This window comes from Sus scrofa, chromosome 16 (genome assembly GCF_000003025.6).
Source record: "Sus scrofa isolate TJ Tabasco breed Duroc chromosome 16, Sscrofa11.1, whole genome shotgun sequence".
Taxonomy (NCBI): domain Eukaryota; kingdom Metazoa; phylum Chordata; class Mammalia; order Artiodactyla; family Suidae; genus Sus; species Sus scrofa.
Window position 1 is genome coordinate 65915822 of NC_010458.4, and position 17977 is coordinate 65933798.

Here is a 17977-nt window from a genome sequence, read left to right on the forward strand (position 1 = left end):
GTGAGGGAAGTGGCAGACCACACCGAGAGAGGCTGCATGCCTGCCCCCAGAACGAGGACCACAGACCAGGTGCAAATCCCTTGTCTGCACCCCCTTGGGTAGAAAGCAGGACTACTTGCTTTCCAGTTTCCACACTGGAAAGCGAAAAGCTTGCTCCTCAGAACCGCAAGTCAAGTAAAAGCAAGCTGAGAACGTCCATTCATCACCAGAGACTCTACCTCCATCCCGCAGAAAGTAATCGTAAGAGCTACCACCTCCTAAGTACATACAATTAGGGTGAAAATACTGTTTTTTAGGTCAAACACCACCCAGTGTTAGTCATTTCTTATGGTTCCATCTAATATGTGCCAAGCAGGGTTCCCAGCACTTTACATGTGTTAACTCACTTAATGCTCAAAACCCACTGTAAGGTCAGCACGATGCCTGTTCTTACTTTATACAGATAGAAACTAGGCTTTAAGAAGTTTGATGACTTGGCTTCAAATCCAGGAAGTTAGGCTCCCAAGTTCACATTCTTAACCACTGTATGCTACAGAAATTTAAAAAACAGCCAGGTCAGAACATTCATTCCCTCCTCAGTCACACAGGGGTTGGTTAACCATGATGGCAAAGGTTTGGCTGCAGGCCACGGACAAGGATGTGCATGAGTGCTGGGCCCTAGTCATGTGGAATCCCACCCGCAAGCTGAGTGCGGAGCAGAGTGGAAAATGTCCAGACATAGCAGGTCACTGCATTTGCTGGTAAGTCATGAAGTGAGTAAAACCCTTTGGGCTGGCTTTAGTTCCTTGCTGCATCGCTAGCAAAGAGAAACAAAGCGGAGTCCTGTAGACAGAGAAGGCATTCCTCCCCATGGTGCTCGAGAACATTGCTGTTGTCGTAGCTAAGTCATCTTTTGAGGTGGGTACAACCACCCATGTTTCATAGAAGGGGAAAACTGAGACTCAGAGGGCGAAGTAACTCGCTCAACGTCATGGAGGGAATACAGATTACAGGGCTTAGGACAAGATCCCAGGTCTTCTGATACCACCATACGTGCATGTGCCCCCTGTGACACAGCTGTCTAGAATGAAGAAGCAGTTACTGAGCCAGCCCTTTGAAAAGGAAAGATGGTTTTACAACATAAAAGCTAAAAGAACATTGGCAAGGGGGTTCCACAGAACATGCCAGATGGTAGCATGGTCAGAGGGCCAGCTGTAAGAGCAGGGGTCGGAGTTCAGTTCTCTGCAGTCCAAAGAGGTAGCCTTTTACTCTCATCAGTCACAAGGCTCCCCCAGCGCTGGTGGGGTCCACAGTATGTTGGACCTAGACCACACTTCCAATCTTGGAGCTGTGTCTCACTGAAACTCAGCTTCTGTGGCTCTAAACTGGGGACAGAGAACTGGATCAAAGCTTGCAACTTAATTAGCTGCAGGTAAGTGAGACAGGAGGGGCAGGAAGGAGCCTGGGCCGGGCTTTCCATGGTGAACTGGAGAGCCCCTGCCAGATAAAGGTGGTGTGGCTACTTGACACCATCCCATTGTCTGTTACCAGGCTGGAACGGGGCTTAGTGATGGCAGATCCTGCAATCTTTCCAAAGAAGGCCAAAATCTGGGAGTTCCCCTTGTGGTGCAGGGGAAACAAATCAGACTAGTATCCATGAGGATGTGGGTTCGATCTCTGGCCTCGCTCAGTGGGTCAGCTATCTGGCATTGCCTTGAGCTGTGGTGTAGGTTGAGGATGCGGCTCAAATTGTGTTGCTGTGGCTGTGGTGTAGGCCAGCAGCTGCAGCTCTGATTCAACCCCTCCAGAGGAACTACCATAGCCTTCAGGTACAGCCCTTAAAAAAAGAAGAAGGCGGCCCAAATATGGATTTCAATTCTGAAATGGTAGCTGGAAGAGAGATTTTCCAGTCACTGTGCACCATGAGGTACATGAAGGGTGGAAATACAGAATCAGCTCTCTGCTTCCATCTCTTGGGGCTCAGTAAGCAATTTTGGTCCCATTCATTTAGATGGGGTAGATAAATAAATAAGCAAAAAATAAATGCAATGCATATGCATGGATTTATCTCTAAGATCATGGAATCCCTCAGCACACGGAGATGCCCTGTTATGGTGAAGAGAGCTGCTGGTAAGAAACTGGGGAACAATTTCCATTTCAATGTTATGTGATTTTTTTTTTTGGCCTCACCCATGGCATGTGGAAGTTCCCACAACTTCCGGGCCAGGGATCAAACCTGTGCCGCAGTTGCAACCTGCGCCATAGCTGTGGCAGTGCTGAATCCTTCACCTGCTGCACCACGAAGGAATTTCCTAATGTTTTGTGATTGTAACAGGCTTATCAAAACACATCAGTGTTCACGAGGGAGACTGAGGGAGCGAGTTCACAACTCTGCTGACGTGGGGGCTGCTAGAAGTATAGTCCCTGCACAGTCGAGGAGTTTTATTATGTGATGCTAATTGGGTTTTGCATCAGCCCTTTCTTCCAGCCTTTGTATCAGAAGAGGGAGCTTGCCTGGGGACGCAAGGCTCATTGCATTAAGGCACTGAGGTTTCAAAGCCGTGTGTGTGTGTGTGTGTGTGTGTGTGTAGTGTGTGTGTTGGGGGGGCTCAGGTGCCTTCTCAGAGGTTGTCAGTGCTGTACAGTAAAGCCAGCGTACTGGTGGGGGTGGCGGGACAACACAGAGAAGCAGAACTGGGGAAATATAACACCCAAATAGGCAACTTCTGTGAAGTAGTGGAGAGAGCTCTTCCATGGGATCTAGAAAACCTGAGTGTCAGCCACACTTGGCTGTGAACCAGATCTGTGCCCCTCCCACCCCCAGGGATGGGGTAGAGGGCAGAAGAACTGGGGACTCACACACAGACACAGCGCTGAAGCCTGATAGGTCAGCCCTGCGGCAAACCCAGCAAACCCAAGAGAGCACAGCCGGGCCAACCTGAACGTTTCATTTCTAGGCAATTGTTGCCATCTGGGAAGGCCGGTTTGACGTTGCCAGAGCTTCTGCAGTTTTATTCTCATTCTCCCAAGTGCTAAATGTTGGTGCAAAATTTCCAACACACTTGCTCTGCAGCCTAAACAAAACACTGCCTGCAGACTGCCAGCTCTCCACCTCAGCATCGGCTCTCTCTGAGAATCAATTTGCTCAGCTGTGCAGGAGGAAATCTCTGCAACCCTCCCTGCTGGGCATCAAGTCACCCCTCCCCCATTTCAGGGTAGAGCTTCTAAGGTGAAGGGCAGCGCTGAGGGGAACACATTCATTGCTTTGTTTCTCAGGGGAGGCAGAAGCTCCTCAGCCAAGGCAGCGCGCCCTCTGACCCCCCCCTTCTCCAGGAGAGAGCATCACCAGGTCTCCCCTTCATGGGCTGAGTGGGAGGTAGCTACTCTTCCCCGGGCATTGCCCTCACCTAGTAAACACAGGCTCTCACTGCCTGTTTTGATTTTGTTCTCAGCAAAAAGAACATTCAGTGCCTTTCACAGGGTGGGAAGAGGCAGTGGACACCCACACACACCCCAAAACCAGTTTTTCATAAAGTATGCTCATTCATTACCGGAAAACGAGAAGATACAGATAAACAAAGAAGATAAAAATAAAAATCCCACCTCTTGGAGATAATTACTGCTAAAATTTGGCTAAAAGAAAGAAAAACATTTCCTTTCTTTTTTTACGGCTGCACCCGCAGCATATGGAAGTTCCCAGGCTAGGGGGTGAATCGGAGCTACAGCCTCAGCCATGGCAATGCCAGATCCGAGCTGCATCTGCAACCTACACCACAGCTCATGGCAATGCCGGGTCGCTGACCCACAATCGAACCCGAGTCCTCATGGGTACTAGTTGGATTCATTTCCACTGCACCATGAAGGGAGCTCCCATAAAAACATTTCTTAAGCCAATCTCCCAGATAGACTTGTGCTCAATCAAACATAGTCTCTCCAAGTCAGTGACCCAGGGCTTAGGTGGGCAGCTGGGTCAAGTCCTCTTAGGAAATGCTGCTGAGAATCCACCCTGAGAGCATTTCATCTGCAGCTCAAAATGTCTGTTTCTCTCTTTCTTCATTAGCTCTTTTCCATCAGGTGCGAGGAGCTCTGCAAAGCTCTTTCCAGGCAATATTTCATTTCATCCTTACAACAATGCCATGAGGTGGGTTCTAGCATTTCCTCCATTGTAGTACAGGTTTGTAGTACCAGGTAAGCAACTCACCCAAAGTCCCAGCCAGTAAATGGCAGGGCCAGGACTGGGACCCCACTGTCTTTTGGACACTAGAGTCCTTGTTCCTAGTCACCTTTTTCAAAAAAAAAAAAAAAAAAAAGAAAGAAAGAAAACCCATTTTGTCCATTAAAAAAATACTTTTTATTTTGAAATAATTTTTGATGGGCAGAAAAGCTGTGAATACTGCAGAGCTCTAGTATGTTCCTGACCCAGAGTCTCCAAAGTTAACATCTTACATTATCATAGTGTAATTATCTATAGTAGGAAGAGAATGTTGGTACCATTCTATGAACTAAATGACAGACCTTATTCAGATGTCCTCAGTTTTTCCACAAAGGTCTTTTTTTTTTTTTTCTCCCCATTTTAGGATTCAATCCAGAATCCCACATTGCATGGAGCTGTCATGTCTCCTTAGTCTTTTTCAACTGCAAAACAGTTTCCAGTATCTCTTTGTCTTTTATGTTTCTGGGCACTTTTGAAAAGCACTCTTTGTTTCTGAATGCCATTTGATTTGGGCTTATCTGATCTATTTTCATGATAAGATTGAGACTGTGCCTTTTGCATTTTTCATACATATCAGAGGATATATGAATACATCTTATTCCTGGCGATATGAAACTTCAGGGCTTGTTTGAGATGATGTCTGCCAGGTTTCCCTCTTATAAAGTTACTATTCTTCCCTTGGAAAATAATGAATGATTGAAGGAGATAGTTTGAGACTATACAAGTATCCTGTTTCTTTTTTAGAGAATTTTTTTTAAATTTGTGGCTGATTTTTAAATTCTGGTAAAATACATATAAAATTCACCATTTTAAATATTTTTAAATGCACAATTCTGTGGCTTTAGGCACATTCACATAGTTGTGCCACCATCACAACCATCCACCTACAGAACTTGTAAAACTTCCTCATCTGAACCTTTGTATGCATTAAACACTAACTCCCTAGTCCCTGGCAACCACCATTCCACTTTCTGCCTCTATAAATTTGACTACTCTAGGAACCTCATAATAAGAGGAAGCCTAAAATACTCTTCTTTAATTTCTGCCTATTAATTTTAGCATCTGCTGCTGGATCTTTCCTGCAGCCATTATTACTGTGGTGTACTAATGGTGATTTTCTATTTCTCTCATTCCTTCTACTCATCTTCTTTTGAAATATTAAAATCTTTCTTTGATTCACCTAAAGACTGATCAATCAAGTTTATTCTAATTCTTGGAGGGAATTAGCCAAGAATAGTTCAAATTGCTGGTTAATAAAAGAAGGAATAAATCCATGCTTGTGCATCAGGAACAACTATATAATTTGCAAGTCCTAGAACAAAATGAAAATGTGGGATGGAGATCCCACTGTGGCACAGAGGGTTAAGGGTCCGACTGCAGCAGCTCGGGTTGCTACAGAGGCATGGGTTTGATCCCTGTGGCATAGGCTGCAGCTGCAGCTCAGATACAATCCCTGGCCTGGGAAATTCTATATGCCATGCAGCCAAAAAAGGAAAAAAATGTGGGGACCCTTGTTAAAAAATTATTAGGAATTTGAAGATGGCAACAGCAGAGCATTAAACCAATCAAGGGCCTTTCTGGGCTCCATATTACTGCAGAGCCATGAAGCCAAGCCTGTTAGGCAACCTTCCCTACTCTCTTAGGACCACCCAGCTATTGCTGGATGGGTAGACTCCTAAAGGACAGGCAACAGTGCCCAAGGGCTGGCCATATTTAGAGAATGCAAAATCCCCTTCCACTCTCGCTCTGTAGGCAGTCAGGAGAATAAGGTTACTTTTTTTCTTTCTTTTTTGTCTTTTCTGGGGCTGCACCTGCAGCATATGGCATATGGAGGTTCCCAGGCTAGGGGTGTAATCTGAGCTGTAGTCGTAGGCCTACACCAGAGCCATGGCAACTCGGGATCCGAGCCGCATATGTGACCTACACCACAGATCATGGCAACGCTGGATCCTTAACCAACTTAGTGAGGCCAGGGAGCCAGGGATCGAACTCACAATCTCATGGTTCCTAGTCGGATTTCTTAACCACTGAGCCACGATGAGAACTCCTAAGGTTACTTTTTAAGTCTCTTTCCCCTGCTCATTCAGATGGGAAAGAGGCTCACTGGTTCCCTCTAACTTGCTGAGTTCTAGGCTAACAACAATCTCCAATGAGGCTTCTGGCCTGAGGAGTCTCTGAGCAGAACTCCCAATGCCCTGTCTCTTACCACAATGGAGGTCAGGTCCTCACTTTCAAAGCGGCTGATGGCCTGATCCAAGGATTTATACATGGCGGCTGAGATGCGCTGGGTAATGAGTCTGTTCAAGTCAATTGATCTACCCAACAGCTGCAGGGAGGGCAGAAACAGAGAGAGACAGGTGACTTAAGATTTGCACAGGCACCCAACAACTAAATGCAAGGCACTGAAAGGAAATTGGACTAAGAGTATAAAGAACATGATAGGACAAATAGGGACTCAATAGAGAAAAAAGAACTGTTAAATTTCCCGAGTATGCTAACTCTATGACAATTCAATGAGAGATTATCCTTGTTCTTTGGAGATATGTACTAAGGTCTCAGGAGTAAAGTGTCCTGATGTCTGTAACTTACTCTTACATGGATAAGAAAAAAGTATGTATGTTAAAATGTATTTTTTAATGTATGGTTTATACAAAATGTTTTCATAAATTCTATATGTATTTACAGTACATTTACTACTCCTTTTTAAAACACCTTACTTTCATTTATTTTGTTTTATATTGGAGTATGCTGAATTTACCATGTTATGTTAGTTCATATATTCATGAGAGAGAAAAACACATACGAAAGAAAAAGAAGATGAAGCAAATGTGGTAAAACATGACTAATCATGAATCTGGTTCTAAAGTCTATATATATGGGTGTTTATTGCGTTATTCTTTAAACTACCCTGTAGGTTTGAAATATAAAAAGTAGAGAAAAAATAGGATTCATTCAGACTGTAGGAAGAGGTTCAGGACAAGCTCTGGCACCCTGGGTGATGCCAACATCCTGAATTTAGCCCTGAGGTTCTTCCTGCATCCATCCTGTGTCCCAATTCACTGTCACCATAGAGCAGAAGTTTCCCCAGCAAGGGCCTACCGCGTGCCTTTATGGGGATGCATTGAAAAGCATGAGGAGAAGGGCTGATTACATGATGGAAAATATAGCTCAGGATAATTCCCAGGGTATATGCGGGCATTACTGCAGATGCTATGTAGATAGCAGTAACCATTTACTGAGTGCCTACTGCAAGCATTTCACTTGCTAGGTACCCAAGGATCATTCTTAACTATTTAATTTTTTTGTGCTTCCTTTTGAGAGAGATTTTCTACCAACTGACTAAGTCTGCTTAGAGCCATCTCATGTGCACCCAAAGCGCTCAGGATTAACGTCCTGTGGCTAATTCCAGCTGCAGTGATAACTGACAGCTGTTACCTCTGAGAGGCTAAAGGTAACGCTCTCTTAGAGCCCTTGCTGTTGGCAGAGGTGAAAACGTTTTTTCCTCTTCCAATTCTCCATTTCTCTTGGATTTCTTTTCTTTTTTTTTTTTTTTTTTGTCTTTTCTAGGGCCACACCCGCGGCATATGGACCTTCCCAGGCTAGGGGTCTAATTGGAGCTGTAGCTGCTGGCCTACACCAGAGCCACAGCAACACAGGATCCGAGTCTAATCTGCGAACTACACCACAGCTCATGGCAAGGCCGGATCCTTAACCCACTGAGTGAAGCCAGGGAATGAACCTACAACCTCATGGCTCCTGGTCAGATTCGTTAACCACTGAGCCATGACAGGAACTCCTCCTTGGATTTCTGATGGCAGTGGGAATATCCAAGCTTTCCAGGATAAATCCTCTCCTTTTATTCAGAGCATGTTCTCAGCCTCAACCCTGCTCCCCTTCCCCCCAATCTCCTCCACAAGTACATGATCCACAGAAGAAGCACAGAGAGGTCACAGCATAAAGGTCATCTCACCATTGTTTGGCTGACAGCCTAGCTTGGGAGTAGGGTACCAGGTCTGGTGGAGCATCTCTTGTTTTTTCCGCCCGGCTCATGTTAACATTTTTAATCAGGGATATGTTTCTGAGCTCCTGGCAACATCTTTGCTACATCTGGGGTCAAATGTTAACAGAGACTAATTCCACAATAGCAAACCATAGTGGGCCCTATTCAGGATATATGTACCCATTTCTGAATGTGACCTGACTAAAGAAGGTGGGCTACAGCTTACAACAGGAAGACAAAGGCCATTACTTATCAGAAGTGAGTGACAGATGGGCTGAAAGGCCTAGAACTTGAACCAAAGGAAGCCCAGTGCCTCTTGAGTACAAGATGCTGAGGGCAATAGTCAGGGCAAATGGTATACAGTCCTGATTTCTGATCCCTAGGCTAACCTCACAGCTACTCTCTGCAGCCCCCTCCATCTCTGTCACCATACCTGGACATGTCTCTGTTTCAGCAGTGTTTCATAGCGGTTGGATGGTGGGTATGGAATGATGACTCCATAATTCTTACATTCAGCTCTAAAACGTTTATCCAACAGGACACTGTAAGGGATAAAAGTGAAATAAGGCCAGTAAACATGACAGTGAATGGTGTTTAATCACTTAGCCACGTGTATTTCAAACCATGGGATCTACTTAGGAAGTATCTTCCGTACTTTAAAATTATTTTTTTCTGCTCTAGAGCATAGTCTTCACATTTTTTTCCCCAGCCAAACAAGCTCAATATGTGAAATGGAATGTCTAAGTTAAAGACAGGCAACACAGACAGTGAGCTGCTTTTTCCCTTTTATTCATTTACCGTAAAAGCAATTGAGGGCCTGCTTAGTAACATCCCAGGAAACATTCTAGGTATTGAGGATGCAAAGTTCCTGTTCTTATGGAGCTTACATTCCAGTGAAGAAAGACTGACAATACGCAAATAAGCAGAGGGATAAAATAATTTCAGACAACAGTGAATATCTGCATAGTGTTTACAGCACACCAGGCTTCCACATACACACGCGCACACAGTCATTTTTAATCTCACAGCAGCCCTGTGCATTAGATGTACTCTTATCATCATTCACACCGAGACCCGGACTGCTGAGTGGTAAGAGCTCCGAAAGAAGGAAACAGGATCACTTGGTGCGAGGAGGTCAGGAAAGTCTCTCTGAAGAGGTTCTGGGGGACAGAGATCTAAATGCTAAAAATGGAAAGAGCTGGAAGAAGAATCTCGCGGGCACGATTAGCTTGGTATGGGTAGAAAAACAAAAGACGGCCAGCCTAGACTTAGGGCAGGATATGCTGGGGAGCATGGTGCAGAAATGAATTTACAGAATTTGTCCAGTAGCCAGGACATGTGGGACGGCATAAACCACAATAAAGAGGTTAGATGTTTTGCAGATGTAACTGAAGCCATTGAAAGGTTTTAAGCAGAAAACAGACATCATCTAAATCTACACTGTTCATCACAGCAACCCCTCCCCAGGTGAGCCGACTGAGCACCTGAAGTGCGGCAGGTCCAGGCTGAGATGTGCTATTAGTGCAAATATGCACTAGAGTTTGAAGACATAGGGAAGAACAGGAAAATGATCCTTCTAATAATTTTTTACTGATGTTGAAATTATAGTATTTTGGATGTAATGGACTACCTTTGTGGTTGTGTTATATTTCTGACGGACAGCATCGATCTAGATCATCTGCTCCCTCCTGTGTTTTCTCTGACTCTTCCCAACCTCTTTCAGTCTCCCCCACCTTCCCACACTTTTGATAAGCCACAGAGCTTACAGAGCGGGGTTTAGATTAAGGGTTCCGTTTCAGATAAGGATATTCTGTAAACTAAACACGGAGGACCCAGGGTTTGACAAATCTGAGTCGGTTTACACAGACACTGGGCCAGCATATTTGACAGGAGCATGGTCTTAGGGAAGCTGAAAGCCCAGATCACTGTTAGAAAAACATGCAATTCAATCCAGATACTCCGGAAGTGACTCCTTGTGGAAGGCTGTATCCTCAGAGCTTTCGCTGAATCCCTAAGTATATGCTTTCTCTGCTTTCCATCATTAAGAGCCATTCACTTCATTTAATGCACATTCTGTGTTAACAGACTCTTGAACACCTGCATACCAGCCCCTTTCTGAAATACATCAGTGCAACTCCAGCTGTTGGAAGCAAAATGAAGCAAATATTTACTGTAGAAAGAAAAAAATAAGTAACAATCCTTGAAATCACTGGCTTGTACCATTTGAATTTCCAATAAGAAGGGAAATACTATGTGCTTGCGTGCGTGCGTGCGTGCGTGTGTGTGTGTATAGAGAGAGAGCGAGAGAGAGTTGTTTATCTTGACTGTGTGTGTGTGTGTGTGTGTGTGTGTGTGTGTGTGTGTGTGTGTGTGTGTGTAGAGAGAGAGAGAGAGAGAGTTGTTTATCTTGACCAGTACTCTCATGGGTTCCTTGAACCCAGGAATTCTCAGAGGTCTAAATCAACCCATACTGAAAATACCAATGAGCCTGTAACACTTGCTATGCCTCTTGCCAGACTTCTTCCCTGGCCTCCTATCTGGCCTTCACACATCCATTCTTGCTTATCTCTAATCCATTCTCTACATCGTAATGTTTTCAAAAGTTCAAACTTTTGAAAATAAAAATCAAATCAAGTCATTGTCATATTTTGGAAACCATCCCATGGCATTCCATTTCTCCTCGGATAAATGCCTACAGGCTGCAAACTTGGGCCCTGCTTTCCATGCAGCCTGCCTCGTCTGCAAGTGAGACATTTACATGGACTAATTCACATTAATCCTCTCTACATCCCTGTGAAGTAGGAGCAGGCATGTTATTACTACAATGCTTCTGCCACAGGGGATTTTGCACAAGTAGTTTCTTTTGTCTGCAATTTCCTATCCTATTCTTCACCTAGTTTTTCTCAACACCTATCAACTTTAGATATTACTTTCTCAGGATAGCCTTTCCAGTTACCCACCCCAAAGACTAATTCATAAATTCTACTAACTTTCCTTCATAGGAATCTCCCCATTGCTGTGTATTCATTAGATTTTTTAGTAATGTCTGTTTCCTCACTAGACTGTAAGCTCCATGAGTCATTTCACTGTAGCACGTGAGCTGCCTATTTTTCTTTCTTCTACATTCTAGCACCCAACTGGCCCATGGAATCCCTCAGATTTCCTTAGATGCTCCAGAAGAAGGGAGGTTTTGCAAGAGAGAAGCTTGTCTTGCAGGTAGCAATATTAGGAAGGTTTGCCGCACACAGCCCTGGGGCTCTCGTACCTGCCAGCCATGGCTTTGTAGTAAGCAAAGATCTGGTCCGCCAGCTTGTAGACAAACTGATCAAAACACAGGTTCACCTGGTGAAGAGGGAGCAGAAAATGTCAATGGTGACTATCTGGCTTTATTAAAGAAACTTGAAGAACTGAAGAGGGCAGATGGGTAAGGCTGCCTGCAGCATGTTACGGAGCAAGATGCTTTGAAGAAAAAAAAAAAAAAGAATATACTGTGGCCAAGTATGTTTGAGAAGTCTAGCCCCTTGCTCTCAAGGTCCTCAACTAGGCACAGAGAAGGCAAAATTCAAAAAGCTTCTGAGGAACTTCCCTCCTGACTGGTCCCCTCCTCTCTGTTAGGAGGAGCCTGCCACCTGCCCGGGGGGACCACAGACAGGGCTTCACATCCTGCAATTACACAAACCAGCCTCCTCATTTCTGCCAATAGACTACTCTCTTATCTTTTCTTTTCATTTTATTTTACCTTGCTTTGCAAACAAAGAAGTTGATGGTGATTGGAAATTTTAAAATGGTTTGCTAAAAATCTTTGGTTCTTAATGAACAAGAGACTGTCTTGCCTTTTCAGTGTTTTGTCATGTTGGTGGCAGAATATGATGCTCAGGTGAGGAAAAGGTCACCTCTGATAGAGAGGATGGAAAGTAAATCTTCCAGTGATGGCAAGAGCAGGGAATGGCTGAAGGCAGGATGTTAAAGAGATGGGCTGTGATTCCAGTAGGTAGCAGTCTAACTTCAAAGGAAATAGACTGGTGATTGATTCTTTTCGTACCAAACTCCCAGCTCCATGGGGTTAACTCTTTATTCAAAGACCTTTCATATCTTTTATTTTACACCCAAAGTGTTATCCTGAACATGCAAACACAGTGTTGTGTGCAGCACTGTCCTTATATACAGGTAACCAAGGCCTCTGCCCTGGACCTTGAGCTTCAGCGGTCCCAGGGGGCCCTCCTCCAGACAAAGAACCCAAAGGGTCCAGATAGGGGTGCCCACCTCAAGCTCCCCTTCTAGACCGAGTTTTGCATGTTCTTGCCCGAATAGCCTCAGCCCCTTCCAGGGCCTCTGTGCGCTCTTCCCTGGGTTCATTCCTGAGGGTGGGCTGCACGGCACCTGTGGGCAACACTAGGGCCTGGGCTTGGCTGAGGGGACATTGTTCATGGCAGGGGTGGGAGACAAAGCTTGGGTACCCACACAGAGGCCCTTCAGAACAGAGTCTGAAGATGGGAAGAGAAAGGGGGCAGGCCATGAGCGCGGGCGGGGGGTGGGGGGGAGTGTTTCCATTTATACTTCAGCCCCATGGCCTCCAATGTTACCCAGGGCTTGTCTGTATGCTTTTATTACATTTATTTTTAAAAAGTCACTTGGACACCTGAGACTCTATATTTTTTGTTTTCAGTCTATTGGAGAACGTGACTATCTAAAATTTTATCAGAAAATGAATGGACTTGTTGAAGCTGAGATGTAGTCAATTAACTTGTCTACAATTGATCTTCCTTCCTAAGTCTGTGCATTGCTCAGGAGACAAAGAGGATGGATTTGCATTAGGGTCCGTCAAGGTTTTCAACTCCCATGGCAACTGAAGATTTAGAAAGAAAGCAGCCTGTCTACTAGCCCATCACTGAAATACATACACTTTCAAACTAATTTGGTATTAATGTTTATCCTAAAGCATTCACATCTTTCCTTTATAAGAATGCCTTATACGTGTATGACAACTGGACTCATTCTATGTTTATATGACCCCATGTACTTAAGTGGACCAGAGACTCTCATTCCAATTTCCAGATGACAAAACTAAGATATATCACAGTCATTAGTGCTGTTGATTTCCTGTTTCTGGTCCTTGCAGGTCCATGGTAGGCTTGCCCTTCCTCACTCCTCTTTGAAAGGAGGCATGGCCATGCAACTTGCTTTGACCAATGACATGTCTCACTTCACAGGTGGAAGCTTTAAGTATCAGAGTACAATTCATCCTGACACTTCCTCCTGCCATGGCAACCAGTTAACATCCCAGATGGGTCCCAGCTTCAAGACTACATGGAACAGAGCCCGCAGCCAACCCATAATGGTAAAGTGAACCTTTAGTTTAAAACTACGAAGAATGTGTGATTGTTACTGCAGCATAACCTAGCCTTTCCTGACTATTACAGAAATAAAGCCACTGACTGACCATTGAATGGCTTCATAGGTAAGAGGATGGCTATTTCAGTCCTACCAGTGCTAGGATGTGACTCTCTAAGTGGCATGATGTTGGGATAATCCTACCTGACTACACCCAGTCTCAGATTTATTATCTGTAAAATAAATAGTAGCATACACTTCTTTAAGTTATCATGAAGATTATTTAAAATGTTCATAAAGTGCTTAGTATTGTGCCTGGCAGATGGTAAATATATAATAAAAATAGGTAGTATTACTGTTGTTATTATTATTAGCCAAGTAATCCAACTGCAAAAACCCATTAGAAAATTACCTTTACCCATGCAGTTCCATCAAATGCCAACCCTTAACATTTGAAAAAGAAATTCCGCCATCCTCCTGTAGGTCCCTTTGGTTGATCACAATGTTTATAAAGATCTGTCTCCAGAGCAAGTCACTGATCCCCCACGCTATGGTCTGAATGTTTGTGTCCCTCCAAAATTCTTATGTTAAAATCTGACCACCCCACCCCCAAAGGCGATGGAATTAGGAGGCGGGTCCTTTGGGAGGTGATGAAATCATAAGGATGGGAGCTTCATGAATGGGATTGGGGCTGTTCTGAAAAAAGATCCAGAGAGCTCTCTGGCCCCATCCAACATATGGGGACACAACGAGAAGTCTGGGACCCATGAGATGGGCCTCCCCTTGGCCATGCGGACACCCCGATCTCAGACTCCCAGCCTCCAGAACTGTGAGAAATACATTCCTGTTGTTTATAAGCCCACAGACCATGGCATTTTGTTACAGCAGCCAGAACGGACTAAGACCCCCCGACTTTGTGCCCACAGCTAGAGATCGGAAAAGTGCAGCGTCTTGGAACAAGATCATGAAAACAAAAGGAGAAGCAGTCACTTGCCTCAGCTTCGATCTCATCGTACAGGAACTGCTTCTTAAACTTGGTCAGAGCATAGTAGGCGCTGTCGTTGTACAGATCCAATGGGTAGAGGACGTACCTGAAGAGGGAAAAACCATGGCAGGTAGCTTACTAATGATCTCGCTTACAGCAGGCAGATTTCAACTTGTTCAGGAAATATGAAAAGCTGGGTGAACAAACTCAGAGGTAGGAAAAACAGACCCTTTCAGCATGCTACAAGGTTTGCAGCATCACTCTGTAATGACTTACTTAACAGTCTGCTCACAGAAATCAAAAGCCATGAATGTCCATAAATGCAAGGCCTGAGAAAATTCAGTCTGGGACTAAGAGAAATCTGGTGGCTGTTCAAAACATTAGCTTCCTGATTCCCTGAGATGATCGTCTTCCCAGCGTGGCTGTTATGAGACTGACAAAGCCTAGGAAGGGCAAGTGGGACTTCTGAACCTATCTGCAGGGCTGAGTCACATCTGGTGTGACCTGATCCTGGGTGGGGCACACTGCCTCTCCTGGAAAGTTCTGGAAAGAACAGGGTTCCCTGGGGCACAGGCTGTCCTCCACCTGCACACCAGGAACATGCTGGCCCAACCCTGCCTCTTACTCCATCATGGAAGGTTCTTTGGTTTCCAGGATATGGTCTGTGAGAATCCAGGGCATGGACATCTCAATAGGGAACTGGATCCGCCGGCCCATGGTTAACTCCAGGAAGAATTCTCGGAACCAGAGCTGGGAGAGGTCGCAACACTGCTGCAGGGCTTCTGGAAGCATGAGGGAAAACAGCCTTGGGTTACACATCAGAAGCACCAGAAGACCTTAATTCTTATTTTTTTAAACTTTATTTTTCTCTCACTGTGCTAGGTACCAAGCAGGTACCCTGAATATGACTTGATCAGTAGGTCCCACTCTGCTGAACTTAAAGGCCAGTCTAACGTCTATTGACAAGACAGTGTTTGTTAAGCTTCAGAGACAGTGGCAGTGCAGGGGTAGGGGGATGAGGTGGGCAGAGATGTTTTAGAGCTTTAGATGTTCTGAAAGTTTCCACCATGCCCTTACAAAGCCATCCTGAACATGCCAACTAAGTGTCAAAGTGCATCTGCTCTAAGTGTCAAGACAGATCCATGGGTGTCCCCTTCTAACTGGACTGCAGCTTCATGGACCCTTATGTGTGGTAATTCTGGATTGCTTCCTGCTCAGAGGCCTCCAGGGCCCTTCCCAGGCTGCTCTCCTGGAGAAGGGTAGACTGTTTCAGATCACTCTTTTCAATACCGAGAGACATTGTCCCAGGACCCTGGGATGCTGCTCTTGCTCCACTTCATTCCCCAACCCACCTGCACACACATCCTACCAACCGGAGAAATGGGGCGGGGGACACAGGACCCAGGTGCAGCCCAGGAGCCCCCTCTGCTAGGAGCAACAGGCATTAATTGGTTCAGATCTGCCACTTTATAGCAAAAGGCTGAACTGGCCCCTAGGTGGGTCTGCAATTATCACCTGCTTTTTTTTTTTTTTTTTTTTTTTTTTTTTCTTTTAGGGTCACACCTGCAGCATATGGAAGTTCCCAGGCTAGGGGTCAAATCAGAACTACAGCTGCCAGCCTACACCACAGCCAAAGCAATGCCAGAGTCGAGTTGTACCTGCCACCTGCACCACAGCTCATGGCAATGTCAGATCCTTAACCCACTGAGCAAAGCCAGGAATCAAACCGGCATCCTCATGGATACTAATCGGGTTCATTACCTCTGAGCCACAATGTGAACTCCGTGTCACCTGTTTTGATCCCCCTTTACTAAGGACCTCATAACGAATTAGCCACAAGGATCTACCACATTTAGCTAAGTGAGAAGAGCTGGAGTGAGCTTGGCCTTTCCCAGGTTTCACTGGAAAGTGCCTTTTTCTTTGGTGGCAACCCCTGGCCTGATGACCCTAACAGCTCCGGTTCCTGGGCGCCCCCCACCCGACCCGACGGGGCGGCTCACCACTGATGTTGAGCAGGTGCGTGAAGAAGAAGGACTGCTTGTGGAAGTCCTCTATGGCGAGGACAATGGGCCCGTCCAGGCTGCTGCGCAGGGTCTTCTTGGAGCCACTTTTGTCTGCGATGAGCGATTCAAGCATGGTCCGCACCATGTACAGCTTGAAAAAGAGAGGAAGACGGGAAGGTCAGGGGTTGGCCTCCACCCAGGGGGAAAGGTTGCTTTGTGCTGTATTTCTATTCTTTTTGCTCGGCAGATATCTGCCCTTAAAAAGCACTGCCTTAGGAAGCAGCAGTTGAGGGTTGGAGACATAAAATCTGGAATGTGTAACCTTTAAGAGGGAGCTTGGCCAGCCTGGAGGGATGTTCTGCCCAGGTCTGGTGACATCCTTGGGTAGGAGGACCTGGTAATACCAGGTCTTTCAAGGCCCAGGTGCCTGCCTGTTCTGCTCGGCCAAGGGCGTGGGCATCAGAGGAGAACCTCATTCCACGTCACCCTGGAGTCACCACTCCCTGCTTTACTGGACAGCCATGGTGGCACCTTGGGTAGGGCACTGGACTCAGAGTCAGAAGACTGGGGTCCCAGGCCAACCACTGCCACTGACCTACTGTGTGACCTTGGGCAGCAATGTCCCACTCTGGGCCTCAGTTTTCTTATCTGCTAACATGAGGAGGTTGCACCAGAGGCTTTCTCCAACCAGTCCCTTTCAGCTCTAACATTCCGAGAAACTGTGAAATGGGGTAAGATCAGAACAAGCCCCCCACTACCTCAAGTTTCCGACCCTCGTGGCGGAGGGACAGTGCCCTCTGGGGGCACCAGCTGCATCGCACAGCCTGTCGAAACGCTGGGTGGAAAGCAGGCGAAGATGGGTACTTACACAGGAGGCCTACTAGACAATTAACTCCTGCTTACAGAGGGCCTTAAGTGCAAAAGGCGCAAGTGCTAATCTAGATCTTTCCACACCATGTGTCTTTGAATCTTAGGGCTGGAAGGGGCCGTGAGGAGCCAGGCTAGTCCATTCCTGCTGCCTCCTGGAGAAGTGTACCCAACCAACCCAGCCAGGCGGTGTTATACCAGGGATCGGCAGCCTCTTCGGCCCTGTGTGCCACCAGTGGGGTGAAACAAAGCCCGCGGGGACCACTGGCAGGCCTAAGACATAGATAGGAGAGAAGAGGAGGGAATGGGAGGGCAGGAGAGACAGGGAAGAGGGAGAGAGAGAAGAGAGAGAGAGAGAGAGAGAAAAGCAAGAGGTATTGTATACGGTGGGAAAGCCGCCACAACTGCTAGGGGCCACCTGCCGGCCACCTCTGAGATGCTCCAACCTCCCTCTGCCACCACGTCCATCCTGGCCGCCTCTGACCTGCCCTAGGACTTCACCCACTGTGCACCCCGCCTGGGCTGGCCAGCGCGGCCACAGAAAGGAGTGGCTTGCCGTCCCTGCCCCAGCACTTCCCTCGTGGTAAAGGAACCACGGG

General features: G+C 46.1%; 1 protein-coding gene across 5 annotated transcripts in view; it reads right to left on the minus strand.

The window, feature by feature from the left end:
- The window catches only part of CYFIP2 (cytoplasmic FMR1 interacting protein 2), a 148993-nt gene that overhangs the window by 63238 nt on the left and 67778 nt on the right, over positions 1-17977 (minus strand). For 3 of the 5 annotated variants that reach the window (XM_021076694.1, XM_021076696.1, XM_021076695.1), the window contains 6 exons: positions 16509-16662; positions 15134-15290; positions 14518-14614; positions 11458-11534; positions 8626-8734; positions 6399-6518 (listed from right to left, as the gene is read on the minus strand). In XM_021076694.1, coding sequence (XP_020932353.1) covers positions 6399-6518; positions 8626-8734; positions 11458-11534; positions 14518-14614; positions 15134-15290; positions 16509-16662 — 714 coding nt within the window. Of the gene's footprint in view, positions 1-6398; positions 6519-8625; positions 8735-11457; positions 11535-14517; positions 14615-15133; positions 15291-16508; positions 16663-17576; positions 17652-17977 lie in introns of all 5 variants that reach the window. The other 2 variants (XM_021076692.1, XM_021076693.1) reach the window with 1 other exon arrangement.